Source organism: Halichoerus grypus, chromosome 10 (genome assembly GCF_964656455.1).
Source record: "Halichoerus grypus chromosome 10, mHalGry1.hap1.1, whole genome shotgun sequence".
In the NCBI taxonomy this organism is placed as follows: domain Eukaryota; kingdom Metazoa; phylum Chordata; class Mammalia; order Carnivora; family Phocidae; genus Halichoerus; species Halichoerus grypus.
This window is the reverse complement of record NC_135721.1, coordinates 20,827,926-20,843,744: the sequence shown is the minus strand read 5'-3', so window position 1 is coordinate 20,843,744 and position 15,819 is coordinate 20,827,926. Positions and strand designations below refer to the sequence as shown.

The following is a 15,819-nucleotide window of genomic DNA, read 5'->3' as shown; positions in this document are numbered from 1 at the left end:
GCAGTCTTCTTATTGTCGGACTTAGCACCCTGGCTGGGGAGCCAGCAGATCTGGGTTCCAGTCCCAGGCCTGGCACAAATCATGACAAATAGCATTCATATAATGCTTCACAGTTTACAAGGCATTTTCACAGATAGGATCTCATTGAATCAATTCAGTGACCTCCAGCAAGCAGCTCTTAGAGGCCTGTTGTCGGGGAGGAGATCAGGCAGGGAGGAGCAGGTTTCTAGACCCATCCTCTCCCCACGGATCGAAGACAGGTTTCCTCTCCAGCCCTGAGCCTGCTCATGTATAAAATGAAGGAATCCAAAGAGACGATCTTTAAGGTTTGCCTATGGAAATTTAGAACCTAAAATTCAGAACGACTCCAATCAGTCACACCCCCCTCCCCCCTCCCCAGGCTCCGGACAATACCTCGGGGGCCCCAGGGAGGGGTCACAAGGAAGCTGGAAGCAGGACAGAAACCAGGACATTTGTGTAGGTGGTTTATGTGTGAGCCGGCCCCAGGAAGTAGGAGTGAGGGACTGGGGAGAGGAAAAGCCCGGCTAGGCAAGTGTGTCCAGATCCCCCGTCTCGAAGGGCCATGACCTCACCGGGACTTGCTGAGAAGCCACAGAACCCCTCCCAGAGCTGTCAGCCAGAAGTCAGGCCTGGCAGCCTTTCTCCACCAGCTCCCACCCCTGCTGGTGGGCTTTCGCCCTCAGGAGTGTCACTTGAACTTCGGGGCTGTGCTCACAGAGGCTGAGGAGGCTTCTTGGTAGAGATGTTCTGGGGCAGAAAGGGCAAGCATCCTTGAGGCAATGGTTGGAGACAGGCCAAGCTCAGGGATACCTGTCCCCGCAATAGCACCCGACGTCAAGGTGGGACCTGGGGCATTTGATACAACTTGCAGAGAGGCAGAAGCATCACCATCCATCCATGTCCTTGCAACGTGGTGCTGGGGCTCTCCTCCCCCACTGCCACAAGTCCTCTCCCCTCTGCGTGTCGAGCCCCCCACCCTCTTTTCTAGGGAGTTCTTGGTGTCCAGAGCCATTGAAAGTGGGGATGGGGGGGTGTCTGTCCACCTGGGCAATTCAGACGAGGCTCAGCAGACCTTTGGCAAACGAGTGCGCGCTAGGCTGGGTCTACAATGGCGCGCCCTACCCCACGGTAAGGAAGTGGTGCACTCACACTGCTCCTCCCCTGGTCATGAGTGGTGCTCCCCCAAAGTCTAAAAGAGGGTCTGCCTGCAAGCTCGGGGCTCCCCAGGCCTGGCAGTGGCAGTGCTCCTAGTCGGGAGATCCTCGCTCCGCCCCTCTGGTGCCATGATGCTTCTTCTCTGTCCTTCTGTTATAAACTCTGGACACAGCTTCCCTCAGCCTTTCCTTTGGATTCACCAAAAGTCTGATTTGTTAACAGTGGCTGCTTCTAGCCTTTTCCCTCTGCTATGACAATTCTACTTTGTCCCCAGGCAATGTGAATGGGAGACGAAAGGAAAAAAAAAGTGTCTTTTATGAGAAGGTGGAAAAGAACATGAGTATTTAAGCTTCAAGATATTATCTGTCCACATTCTTCCTCTGGGTGAATCTTTTTAACCCCCAAATAAATTTCACCCTCCTCGGGGAGAGGAAAGGATTTTCATTTCTCTAACTGTACCCCATCCCCAACCCCAGATTTCCTAGTGCTGTATAACAAAGAATTTGGGTGACTTATGTCCCTGGCTCATGGGAGGTAACCTCTAAATTGGGGGAATTTCCCAAGTGATAGGCATGGCTTAGTTATTCATGGTGGGTGCTCCATGACCGAGTTCATGCTAATCAGATGACTCAGGACAGGGGCAGGCCAGGCTGGAAGAGGGTTGGGGTTTGGAGACAGGTGATGTCATCTTGTCCTCTGGGAAGGGTAGAGGGGCTGGAGATTACGTGGAATCACATGACCAATGATTCCATCAATAATGTTTACATCATGAAAGCCCAAGAAAAACTCTGGACTGAGGCTCAGGTGAGCTCTTCCCAGTTTGTGTGACACATCCAGGAGTGGGTACATCCTAAGAACACAGAAGCTTCAAATGTGAGACTCTTTCAGACTCACACTAAGAGGTGTCTCTTCATTTGGCTGGTCCTGATTTGTGCCCTTTAAATAAAACTGTGGTCATCAGGACAGTGCTTCCCTGAGTTCTGTGAGTCGTTGGTTCTAGTGAATTATCAAATTTGAGGGGCTAGTGGCTGTTTGGTCAGAAGTACAGGAGGTCTGGGAACCCCAGAACTTATGGCTGGCGTCTGAAGTGAGGGGAGTCTTGTGGCTGATGGTGCCTTTAACCCGTGAAGTCTGCACTAATTCCAGGTGATCCGACTTGTGTTGCCCTTTGGTGTATCTATCTACCAGCTTCCTGCCACTGCCTGGGGATCCGTACTCATCAGTCAGGAGGCTCAGTCTCCTCCAAACAGACGCTCACTTCCACCTTCGCCCCAGAAGGCAGACCCAGAGGCAGTAAAGTGCCCTGGAGTTGGGTCTGGGTAGGACTGGCCCAACCCTGGGGAAGGTGATGTGTGCTATGGAGAGCAGCCATCCTGCCTGAGGGCTGTGGGTGGGGTGGGGCGTGACAGGCCCCCTCCTCTTCCCCACCACTGTCTGTGCAGACTCCAGCCTCGTTCCTCGGGTGATGGTCACTAGGGCCCGCTGGATCAGCCCTCCCTAGGGCGGGGCTCTCTCCCTGGCTTCCCTGGTCCCTCCAACTTCTCCCTACTTTGGTGCTCTCCTGGCCTAGTCGTGGAATCTTTCCTTGGGTGTGTGCAAAGGAAAGAGAGTTTATTCTCTAGAACTGCTTGGATCCTCTCAAGCTTCCATCCCCTAAATAATATTTCAGTGTCTTCCAAGTTGAATGATGTCTTTCCCATTTAAATCTTCCATCTATTCAAAGATTCACTCTCAGTTTCTAGCCATGTCCCCCCATCACAATCCTACTCCTCCCAGGGCAATGTAAATAGAAAACTAAAGAACTCCTCTTTGGAGGAGCCAGTCCCCTCTATGCAAATATTCAAAATTTCAGGTTTTGTATCCACTTCTCTCCCCCATGTCAGTATCTGGGTGCATGAGAGGGCTCCCCTGGCCATGAGGAGACGTCCTTGGATCCATGTGTGTTCTATGCATTTTTGCTGGAGTCCCACAAGGCATGACCTGGCCTTCCGGGTAATGTGTTGATTTGTACTGTGGGAGTTTTGGCATCCCATTTGTCCCTGGAAAAGTGCCTTAGTGGGCTCTTCATCCTGGCCAGGCCTTTGCCTGAGCTCTCCACCTCTCCAGTCCTCTCCCTGGGGCATGTGAGAATTTCTGGGTCCCCTGCATGGCCAGGGAGGCCAGGAGTCCTGCCTTGGTCATGCCTCCCTGGCCAGCTTTGTTCTGCCCTATACACAGAAGGCAGACTTCTAGAGGTGTCAGGTCCCCCCCCCCTCCCCCGCCACGATCAATGAGCTCAGGGAAGGATGACTCAAGCGCCTGAAACTCTCAGCTCCCAGGGACATTTCTAAGCACCCCTGCACCCTCACCCTGGGGTAGTGAGCTCATGACGGTCTAACTTCCTCGCTATCTTCATCCTCTTTGTTCCCAAGACTGCAAGGGCAAACTTTCCATCCTTTTCCTCTGCCTGCTGAGAATGCCTCTACAGAGTCCAGGATCTACACCCCCTAGACATGCCTCTTGCCACAACAAAGGAATTTAGAAAATCCTTTCTCCAGACAAAGGATGGCTTTCCAGTCCACTTGGTTGCCGGGAACTCAAACAAAAATCTAGTTGATGTTCAAAGATGGGCAGTGACTTGCTCCAACATGATCTACCCTTGCCCCAGCACTGAGGAACCACAGTGGGTGGGACCCCCCTGGGCTATAAGACTCACAGGCTGAGGAAACAGATCTGAAACTATTTCAAAATATAATCTCATTTACATGCTCCTCAAATAATATTTACGGTGGGCCTGCCATGCGCCGGTCACTAGGTTAGGACATAAACACTCCTTGAAATTGTTTTTAATAACTGCTTTATTAAGATATAATTGACATGCCCTACAGTTCAGTCTTAAAAGTGAACAACTCAGTATTTCTTACTATATTCACAGAATTGTACAAACATCACCACTACCCAATTTTAGAATATTGTCATCACCCCAAAAAGAAACTCCAAACTCATTAGCTGTAAACTGCCTCCCACCCCCAGTTTCCCCTCCGCCGGCTCCGGGAAATCACTGATCTACTTTCTGCATCTATGGATTTGTCTCTTCTGGACACTTCATGTAAATGGAATCATACAATAGGTGCCTCTGGTGACTAGCTTCCGTCATTTAGTAGAATGTTGTTAAGCTTCATCCATGTTGTACTATCAATACTTCATTTATTTTCATTGCCAGTTAATGCTCCGTTGTACGGATACGCCTCATTTTATCCATACATTCGCCAGTTGATGAACATTTGGGCTGTCTCCACTTTTTGGCTGTTATGAAGAAAGCGACTATGAATGTGCATGTACAAGTTTTTATGGGGACGAATGTTTTTATTTCTCTTGGGTACATAGTCCGGAGTGGAATCGCTGGGTCACATGGTAACTCTGCTTAAAAGTTTGAGGATGTCAAACTTTCCCACAGTGGCTGTACCATTACCATTTAAGATTCCCACCAGCAGTGTATGAGGTTCCAGTTCCTCCACATCCTGCCCGACACTTCATGTCTTTTGATTTCAGCCATCCTAGTGGGCGGGCAGCGTGTTCTCTCACGGTGGTTTTCGTTCGCATCTCCCTGATGGCTAAGGATGGTGAGCATCTTTTCACGAATTCATTGGCCATTTGTATACCTTCTTTGGAGAAATAGCTATTCAGATCCTTTGCCCACTTTTAAGTTGGTTATTTGTCTTTTTATTGTTGAGTTGTAAGAGTTCTTTATATATTGTGGATACAGTTTCCTTTTCAGCCCCTTTTGGATTTTAAGAGACATCTAAATCAAGGTCAGACCAGGGGTTGCCGTTTTAATAGTCTGCAGCGTTCACTGCAAGGTGACAGAAATTTTGCAAAGAATGTGTTCCGTTCCCCTTGGAGGGTTCAGAGGGTTCGTGCAGGGGCAGACCTTGGAGAGGAAGGACACAGAACTGCCTGGGTGGGCCTGGGCCTGCTCTCTGTTCAATCACACCCCTTTCAAAACTCCTGTTGGAGAGGAGTCTGAGATTCAACAGGCTGGAGGCGGGTGGGGATGATGGTTGATTAGTGTACTGAAGGCAGGATCAGTTTGGGGGAATTTTCTTCCTTTTTTTTTTTTTTTTTTTTTTTAAGAGCATAGGCTTTTATTTCTTGGGCAAATGAGATGCTACATAGAAAAGCATTTTGGAATTACAGAGGGATATGCAAATGTAAGGTGATATTACTGTTTCTGTTGTTATTTGTGGGAACCAGTGAAAAGCGTCTCTAGGAAGACATGGCCGAGCCTGCGTGGGGTTAAGGATGTGCAGCGTTTTAGGGAGGGCTTGGGGGGTGAAAAGGAAAGGAGAGAGGAGGGTAGCAGAGTTTGCAAATGTTGGTTATGTATGTATGTGTGTGTGTGTGTGTGTGAGAGAGAGAGAGACAGACAGACAGACACAGAGAAGACCTTTGTGATTTCTGGCATGTTCTTTTACCACCCGTATGATTATTTATTTAATATTTTTCTTTAAATGGGCTCTTATTTCTTTTAATTAAATATATTTATAAAGGAAACTTTATATCACAGTTATAAATGGCAAAAATGCATCATTTTCAAACTGGAATGTACCATGTAAACAAATAGAACAAAAACCAAAATGTTCTTTAATTCTAGCTAGACGCCGTGCCTCATAGGCCTGGAAAACCGCTCTGGACTGGCTCACCTCTCTCTGTCACTCAGGACTCTGCTCAGAGGGTGCCTCCCCAGAGAGCCTCTCCAACACCCCCCTGCCCCCCCATCCTTGCTTTATGTCTTCCCGTGCTCATCACTATCTAGGGGATGGTGTTTTTCCTCTGTGCGTCTGGTGCCTTGCAGGCAGGGCCTGTCTTATTCATGATCCCCACAGCCGAGCTCGATACATAGTTGTCGAATAAGTAGCTAAAGCTCTGAGCCCCAGGGCTGTTCTCGAGTTTGTTTTTCTCCTTTTAGCAAGTGTCAACCAGGTGTTAAAGGACACACCAGCCCCTGCCACGCTTGACGCTTGCAACTTGCTCTCTCGGGGGGACTGAGCCAGGCTTGAGAAAGAGGCAGCCTTTCAGGGGGTGATCCTCCGGCTCGCCGGCCTCCCGCCTCGCGCTGCGGACCCCCACTTGCCGGCTGGCTAGCTGAGTGACCCCACAGCATCGCGGGACCGCACCTGTGTCCGCCTTCCCCAGGGTGAAGGAGCCATCCCCTGCCCACCTCACACACACACCCGGCAGAGAGAAGCTGCTCGAGTCAATGAGAGTAGGAGCTCAAAGGGCTTACCAGAGGATGGGATTTAATTATGGACATTGCCTGCTAAAAAAATCCTCCTCTTTTCCCCCAGGCCCAACTTTTAAAAGTAATAATATTATTTACCCTTGGCTGAACACTCACTATGTGGCAGGTGTCTCGCTAAGTAAGAGTTTTCTATAGCATGTTTCTATAGCTATTATTTAATTGTATCCTTGCAATAATTCTATAAAGTGGGGACTTATTGTTCCCATTTTACAGATGAGGGAATTGAGGCTTAGAACAGTTTCATGACTTGCCCAAGTTGAGGCAGCCTGCCTATGTTCTTAACCATGACATTGTAACAATCACATAAATGCTACCACCTCCACGAAGACTTCCTGCCCAGCGGTGTTTCCACTTATAAGTACCCATAATTCTGTACTATTACCTCTCTGCTGACATCTGCTCAATCTCCCCTGGTGTGTGTGTGTGTGGCGAGTCTCTGTTCCTTGAGGGCTGAAACCATTCACTCAGCTCCCCCAGGGTCAAGCCAAGTACTTGGCACACTATGGCTACCCCACCTCTGTCCCCAAGTGAATGAAGGACTGAGGGCTCCTGGGTTTCTTCCGTCAGGCTCTGTCTCCATGGAGGACAGATGAAGAAAAATGAGCAGTTGCATTTCCAGAGATATAAATTCACTCTATCAGAAAGCCCCTGGGGATGTTTACCTAGGACAGCGTGAGGGCGGACGTGCAGACCATCCTGGAGGCAGGGACAGGGGACATGGTTTGGGGAGGACCCTCCTGGCCTGTAGAATTGATGGCTCGTGCTGGTCTTCTCCGTCTTTCCAGATTCACTCTCTACCCTGTTCCTCGTCCTCCCGGGAGCGCAGAGGAAGAAGAGAGAGTGATGCTGGGGTATGTAGTCCGTGTGTGTTGGGCCGGGACTGGTAGCAGCTCTGTGGTTACTGGCCCAGATTCTGCTCTCCTGTGTGGTTTCCCCACACCCTGACCTTGCCATTGTGGGTTATTAGACCTTCTTCAAGTTATCCTGATTTGAGTGTGCCCTCTGTTCCTGCAGGGACCCTGGTCGATGGGGTGGAACGCCCTTTTCTGTGCTCTTTTGGTCACTTCTTGTGGTCAGAGTCTGTGCTTATTCATCACTGTGTCCCCACACCTGGCCCAGTATTTGGGCTGTGGTTCTAATAGTTAACTAACATTACCGAGCACCTACAATGTGCCAACACTGTTACTTGTATTACTCAAATAATCCTTGCAGCAATCCCACAACTATCACCTTCATTTTACAGATGAGGAAATTAAGATCCAGAGAGGCTGAGTAACTTGCCCAAGGTCACATGTCAGCGTGTGGCAGATCTGGGATTTGAACCCAGCCAGAGTGACTCGTGAGCCAACAGTATGACTCTCAACCCTGCTATTGGGTTGCCTTTCTGGTTGCTGTTTGTGTGTAGAGGGAGGACGTCTATTAGCCTTGGGAACCAAAAGAATCTGCTCCTTTGCTCACTCACAGGCTCAAGTAGAATGGGCAGAAGGTGGAATGTGGGCCACCATAGCAACTGGATCACCTGGTCACCTCTCCTGCTGAGCCCTTGGGGCTGAAGTTCTACTGCAGGCGGAGAGAAGGGTGGGGTTGGCATGGGGCAGTGTTTGAGGCACCAGATGCACTGGGAGGACTTGGAAGAATACCAGGTGGGTAGATGAGGCAGGATGTTCTGGGCAGAGGTGGGGGAAGCTTCTGGAGGCAGGTGGGATGAACGGGGAAGCTCTTGCCTGAGACTGGAGAGCGGTAGCTGTTGCCTTTGCCAAACCTGCATCCAGGTGAGGCAGACCGCTCCTCCGAGGCCTCCTCCCCCATTTGTCTCCGGCTCCAGAGCCCAGGGTTGTAGTCTTCACTTCAATCCTCTCTCTAGCTCCGTGACAAATGCTCCTTCCCAAGGCTGTCAGAGCCTGGGGTTTGTTCCTCAACCACCACTGGGGGCCCGAGGGCTGGGTACTTCTGTTTTGCCAGCTGTAGGATAAAAGCATGGGCTTCTCCTCCCCAGGTCCCTGAAACCCCCCCCTCCCCAGGGGGCCAGGGCAGGACCGGATGGAGTGGGCAGGTCACCTCTCTGTGGTTTGTTGTAGGCCCTGACCTTCCTGACCAGAAATGAGATCCTGTGGTGAGTCGAAGGGCCCCTTTCCCTCCCCTTGAGCTGAGCTCTCGTCCTGGTACGGTCTCATGCTGGTCCCTGAGTGTGGGCCCCACTCAGCACTGGGGAACCTTGGAGGTGAGACCGGCAGGCAGAGACAGACCTCCCCACCAGGAGAGCCCAACGCCAGGACTCCAGGGCCCAATGGGAGTTGAGCGAAACCTCAGGCGTCAAGCCACCAGGGGCTCCGAGGCAGGATTGCCTCACAGAATCACAGACGTGGATGGGGCCTCTTGGGGACATGGGGGGAGGGAAGAAAGGACTTAGGAAGCAGGTCTGAGGCCTGGTTGGGTAAACTTGGATGTGCTCTAAGCCCTGGCTCCCTCTCCAAGCCTCTCTTCAGAGCCTGCCATGGGTCCGACACCGTGAGGGCCCTGGGAGCATAACGGGGAGTAGTCCACGTGCCCGTCGTCATGCAGGTTCCCGTCCAGCAGGGAAGGCTCTGGACCGAAGACAAGCGTCATGCAGTGTGAGGGCTGCAGACTCTCAGCCCTCCTCATGGGATCGCAGAGGGCATGAACGGCACGGTGTATGAGTGCTCCGTCCAGGTCCAGAAAGGGGGATTGAAAGTCTTATGTGATTCCTTCTCTTGCCCCACCAGCCCCCCGGCACCCCTTGCCCGGCCCAGCAGAAGACAGGCACTCAGCTGGACAGAGCTGAGCAGACAGGCTCTTCCCTCAGGACCACCAGGCCCAATGACAGGCAGGGGTGAGCTCCTGGTCGGCTTTTGCGAGCCTCACTTGTTAGGTATGAATTGGAAGCTGAGGGACACTAGATATTTGAAGAGAACATTTAAAACCCTGCATTAAATCATGTCATCATAACATTTCAGAACACCAGAGATAATGAGAAGAGGCAAAAAGCTTCCATAGAGAAAACAAAAACAAAAACAAAAGACCTATAGAGGACCAGGATCAGAATGGTTTGGGACTTGGAAGACAGTGGCTAAAGGCCTTCAAAATTATAAGGAAAAAATTCCAATCTAGAATGAAGTCACAGTTAAACTAGTAATCAAGAGTGAAAGTGAAGTAACTATTTTTTTGACATGCAAATTACTTTTAAAAATGACCTCTTACGCAACTCGTCTGAGGAAGCTTTTGGAGGATGTGCTCTATTACCACGAGTAAGTAAATGGTGATACTTTGGTAAGCTAGACTCGTATATTCAGGATGCTTCTGTTTTTGTAAAACAGAAGATTCTACATGCGTGCACGCGCGCACACACACACACACGAGAGTATGTGTGGAAGGACACACACACATGCACGCTGAGCATAGGTTAGCTTCTTGGAGGGGCCCGGGGTTCTGCCCACGTCGGCGTTAGCATGGCTGCATTGTCTGCAAGGTGAAGGGCAGCGCCGAAACGCCCACCCAGTGGCAGCTGCAGCAGCTGAGGGAGCTGATGGCACGCATCCTTTCCTTCTCTTGCCCCACCAGCCCTTTCCACCATCTCCCTTTCTCGGGAGAGAAAGTGGCCCAGTGGGGCTAGACCTAACCCCAGTCCCTTTTGGACAATTGTCCTATGTGGCCTCCGAAGACGCGTGGTGATTTTCCTATTAATGTGACAAAGACATACAGCCTGGATGACGGTGCAGTTGGAGAGATCGGTCCAGCTGAGAAAAGGATCCAAGAGACTGACAGACACAAGTAACCTCTGGATGAGGGTGGCTCTGCCCTCATCTAATACTTTCTCACCTTTTTTTTTTACTTTCCCACCTTCTTATCTGTGCCGTGCAGAGGACACAAAGGCCTGGTCACCAGATCTGCAGATGACACACAGCGGGAGGGGCAGACCACATGTGACACACTCTGGTCTTGGGGCTGCCTTGGCCGGGCTCTCCCAGAAGGGGTCTGTCCACCCTCAATTTCTAGCCGGTGGGGATTTTCTTTCACAGCTTGTCCCTTTCGGCCTCAACTCCAAGTCAGCCCTCCCTGACTTCTGATCCAATTGTTCCCCGAGAAGCCCCTGACTTCCAGATGTCTCTTTGGGCTCAGCGCACAGGCCCTTCCAGGTCCTTATCTTCAGCCGTGGCCGCAGACTCCACGTCTGGGGCCTGAGCGCAGGAGGGCACCTGTGGCTTCCTTTAGACCTCCGGGGTTGGAGCCCAGGTTGGCCCAACTCAGTCTGAGCCACTTGCCCTGCTCGGTGTCACTCAGGGGCTGCTCCGTCACGATTGTGGGCTGCGTGGGAGTCTGCTTGGGGAGCCTGAAGCTTTGCCCCTAGCCCCCACACAGGCTGACCCGGACATGAGGGCCTCTCTTTCCTCTTAGCACCCCTGAGGTCCCAACATTTCCCAGCCTCCAGGCCTTGTCCTGGCCATTAGCGCCTGGCCCTCCTGGAGCACCTACCACTGGGTCAAGGTCAGCGGGCAGCATGGTTACGAGCTGGCTTCCCGGAAGCCGAGGGGCTGGGTTGGAGGCTCAGCTCTGCTCCTTGTAGTTGTGTGACCATGGATGCATTTCTTTGCTGAGCCTGTTCCCACACTTATAAAAACCCTGATATGAAAGTACTGGAACCTAACCTCACATGGTTGTTATTAGGACAATTAAATGATTAAATGCACGTCAGGGGTCAGAACAGCACCGGGCACGTGGGTCAGTGCTGACCAGGGGCTAGCTGTTATTTTCATGCTTTTATTATCTCTTTTTCTGCAAATGAGGAAACTGGCTCAGAGAAATGAAGTGGTTTATCCAAGCCACACAGCTTGAAAGGAGCAGATCATAAAAGCTACCTTTTCAGGCTAAAGATAGGGCTATTTATAAAATGACTGCAGGCTGTCCTGTAGGGCAAAGGACTACTGACCCCATGGGCCCAGGAGCTGAGCCCGGGAGAAAGGAGGAGAAACGGAGGCTGCACGGGACCTGTGTTCTCAGTCCTGCCTGCAAGAGAGGAACGTGGAAGCTCACAGAACGTAGAGGTCCTGCCCCAACCCTGGCCTTGAATGAGAGTCTCTAGGGGTGGATACGGGTGCTTTCACAGGCTCCCCACATGTTTCTAACGTGGGACCCAGTTGAATATCACTAAATAGGGCCTCAGAGGCAAGGGTGCAGAGAAGGGTATACAAATAGCCATAGGAGGCCTGACCTGGAGGGAGCGGGGGGGGGGGGGTCACTGAGTCATTTTACAGAAGGGCAACTGAGGCACAAGAAGGGATGTGGCAGGTCCAAGGTCCCACAGAGTGTGAGCTGCGGGGCTGGTCTCCCCTGTCTCGGGGCCTCTGAGCCCTCAGACAGCCCCTCCCCGTGTCTGGGAGGGAGCCACTGCACGGGCTCCTTGATTTCTGGCAGGCTGAATGTGTGAGTTTTTCAAATGGCTTTGACTCTTGAGTCCATTAGTGATTAATTCAGAGTTCCATTTAGAGCCGGCTGATCCATATTTGGAGGAGGAGAACATTTTGTGGCAGCCGAGATGCAGCCACGATTCATCTGCGGGCAGCCCACCCACTCGGCGGCTTGGGAAGGCATGAAATCCAGGCCAGGCCCTCCCCACAGCACCCCTCCCCAGAAAGCTCTCTGGGGAGGCACGGCCGAGAGATTCGCACCTGGGTCGGGGGGGGGATCCTTTAGGGGTGAGCAGCACAGTCTGAAGAACCGGGTGTGGGGTGCAGCCCCCACTCTCTCTCAAGCCGTATGAACTTGGGCACACCCCTTAAACTTCCTGAGCCTCAGTTTACCATTCTTTAGAAATGATCACCCCTGCCCCTGTCCCACAGGAATGTGGGAAAAATCAACGAGAAAATGTGCTTGAGTGCACTCAGCACAGACACTTGGTAAATGAGAGGAAGGGGTGGCCGTGGCCGTCACCCCTTTCCTCCAGCAGTGCTTCTGACACCCCCCTTCTCCGGGCTCTGGGGAAAAGAGCTTCGGTGTCTGGATTTAACACGCACCACGGTGTGACCTTAAGCGTTATTTTACCTCCTTGAGCCCCAGTTTCATCTGTGAAGGAGAGATAATGGCTCTTTCCTGTCATGCAGTTCCGTGAAAAATGTCCACGAGCGTTGACAGCTCGCGGCAGGCCACTCCCGGTGGGGAACCCGGGTGGGACCAGGGGAGCAGTCTGTGCAGGGCCCCAGAGAAGTCTTAAAAATTAGTACAACTTACTGAAAGTCAGTCTGCTTTTTCTCTCCTCAGGCCAGCAATTCTAACGATGACAGTGATCAAATACTCCTTTTGACTGGGGCGTGCTGCTTCTGCGGCCCCTTCCTGCTGCCCCCTCCCCTCATGGGCCACTGGACCCTCCAGGGATGATGGCCTGCCTTTCCTCCTCTGTGCTCTTCAGTGCCCCCCATACTTGCCTGGAGAACGTTTCCCCTCACGTACTCCATACCCCGCTTTTCGGCTCCCCCCCAAACTTGTCAGAAGAGTCTCTGGTGATGGTCCAGGGCCCCTTACAAGGCCGAGGGAGCCTGTCCCTCATGAACAGCCATGCGCCATTCTGCCTCCTGTTTTCAGGCCCTTCTCATGAGTCAGCCCAGAGCCAGTGATGGGGGTTATCTCCCCGTGGTCCTGCCCTCTCCCCCTGCGCGGCCACACAGCCACCTCGCCCTCTGTCTGTCCCTCACAAACAAAGCCTGCGGGACGGTGTGGGCCTACAGTAGAGACGTCGATCGCAGGGAGCTGAGGCGGGCTGCTTAGTCCTGCGGCCTGAGGAGACGGCCTGGGGGCTGGGCTCTAACCCTGGCTCAGCCACACCCACCGTGTGACCTCTTTTCTCCGGGCCAAGGGCGGGGCTGGGCAGATGGCCTGGGTGGCACGCTGGCTTCCCCAAGGGCCTGCTGGCTTCTCCATCTGTAAGTGAGGGACTGGACTGAGCGACCACAGATGTCCCTTCCAGCTCTGACATTCTAGAACCAACACTTGTGGAGTATATCCCATGCTATGGAGCACACTCATGTACTTTCCCTCACGCCCGGCTCATCTTTGCACCCCCCTTCCCCCCCACAAAGTGGGCTGGGCACACCGGAGTCCTCAAGGATGTTTCTAGAAGGGTGGACTGATGTCTAACTGCCTTTACTATGTCACTCAATCGTAAGTCCCCTTCCTCCAGATGGGCCGGCAGGAGAGGGGCGCGCGGTCTGCCATCCCCAGCTCACTATGGCTCTCTTCTTAGCATCCATGACACCTTCCTGAAGCTCTGTCCCCCTGGGAAGTACTACAAGGAGGCAACACTGACCACAGACCAGGTCAGCTCCCTGCCAGCCCTGAGGGTGAGTGCAGCATGGGGGCAGGGCGGGGCATGCCACTGGGGTCCATGGAGGGGTCGAGGACACTGGGGGAGGGGTGGGCACTCTGGCTGTGGGGGCGTCTGGTGGCAGCCTCTCTGGAGGGGCTGGTGGACCCCCAGGCGTAGGGCCCAGCAGGGCATGGTTTCCCAGCACTTCTCACACGCATCTGGCCTCACTCTATCCTTGCATCAGTCCCGGAGGCAGGACAGGCGTGATGACTGTCACCATTTCTCAGGTGAGGGACCAAAGTGCACGGAGACAATGCGACTTGCTCCAGGTCTCATGGGGAAGGGGGCGGGCCTTGTTGAGGCTCCCACCTGCCCTGCTGGCTGATCCTCCAGGGTCTGCCTGTGATTCCCTTTTGAGCCTCAGTTATGGCCCCCCACCAGCTTCCTGCTGACCATTTACTCGACCTGCCCCCCCCAGGACCCTGCACCAGCCAGCTCTCTTTGCTATCCTTTATGCCCCAAGCCAGATAAGTGGGAAGGTCGGGATTCCCCATTCAGGCCTTGGGGAAGCCAGGGTGCTACCCCAGTCTGTCTGCCCAGCCCCCTCCTCAACCCTTTTCTGCTCAGGCTGCTTCAGTGGACAAGGGTTTTTCTAGAAGGACTGAGAACCTTCTCAGTTTCTTCCCTGAGAAGCCAGGAGCAGGCCTAGGAGCCCAGGGACTGTCGTCCCAATCTGCCTCCTTCCATCTCCAGGTATGACCACAGGAAAGGACACGTGCATTTCTGTCCTTGTCCCCCTTATCCTCTCCCCTTCAATTGAGCCAATCCTCCCTGACCTAGAGCCTGATAGATGAGAGAGGTGGGCCAAATATTCCTATCTCCTCCTGGATTTCCCCACTTTCCTGGGCCAAATCTCATAACCCATAGACCCAGTATACATACACACACACACACACACCCTGCCCTTGCTAGAGCAGAGTCCTCGTACAAACCTGCGTCTCAGTCTCCCCACCTGTGCAATGGGCGGAGTGGTGGGGGTGGCTGGGAGTTGTTTCCATGTGCTCCCCAAGGCTCCCTGCACCCCACAGGCTGTGCTGACATGAGCTGTCAGTGACCCCCACCCCCATTCCCAACTTTTAAGGACCGTCTTGAGTTTTTTGTTCCTGCTGTGAAAAGGCCCTGCCCTTCCCCCAAAGCACCTAGAAGAGCCCGGAGGTGCACCATAAAAGGGCTCCCCAATCACTTCTAAGATTTGTAATTAAAATGTGTGTAGCGCCCAGAGAGGCCGACGTCAGGTTAACAAACCATGGTGGTGTCAGGCTTCCCGATGTTTCATCCTGATCTCAGAGGAAAAATAGTTTGAATTTGTCAATTGTGCAACGAGAGGCCATCTTCACTTCTGTCTGGAACAAGATGGGCCTGCGAGTTGTGGGCACCTCTTGGCAGAGGGCTGAGGGCTCGGGTGGGGCGGGGAGTGGGAAGAAGGTCTTAAGGGAGAGATCACACAGGTGAAGGGGCACGCATTCAACTCGGGCTACGGACCTTGTTTTGGGCAGAGACAGAGAAAGAGCAAAGAACTAGGTACTTGAGATGGAGGCAGGAACAGAGAAGACAAAGGAATAAGAAGGGGTGTGGAGGGGGAGGGGGACGGGGCAGCTGGGAGCTGGGGTCTCGGAGAGGAAAGGAGCACGATACTCATAAAGGTGAGGTAATTGGAGAATGTGCCTGTGCCAGACACAAAATGGGGAGCCCGTCCTCCTGGTACCCCCTACTCACACACACACCCACCCAGGCCCACCCAGGCACACCTCCACATCCCCACCCCTCACACGTGCTGGCTGTTGGGGGGGGTGTCTCAGAACTAGACTATCCACTCAGGGGCCAGAGCTGAGGGGCAGCCCGAATGGAAAGCTTCTGGCCTCCGTTCCCCAGGTGGGGGACAGTATCACTGGGTAGTCCCAGAATATCCCAATGTGAAGCCTGGCAAGAGACTCAGAGACCACCCAGCCTCCTCACTGCCAAATGCTCTCTGCCCTGCTTTTACCCA

At 52.9% G+C, this 15,819-nt stretch overlaps 1 protein-coding gene across 1 annotated transcript in view; it reads left to right on the top strand.

The window, feature by feature from the left end:
• The first annotated feature begins 7,253 nt into the window (after nt 1–7,253).
• Nucleotides 7,254–15,819, top strand: part of CIB4 (calcium and integrin binding family member 4) — a 48,008-nt gene continuing 39,442 nt past the window's right edge. The window contains exons 1-2 of the mRNA XM_078057435.1: nt 7,254–7,308; nt 13,647–13,806. Coding sequence (XP_077913561.1) covers nt 7,301–7,308; nt 13,647–13,806 — 168 coding nt within the window. The 5' untranslated portion in view covers nt 7,254–7,300. The remainder of the gene's footprint in view (nt 7,309–13,646; nt 13,807–15,819) is intronic.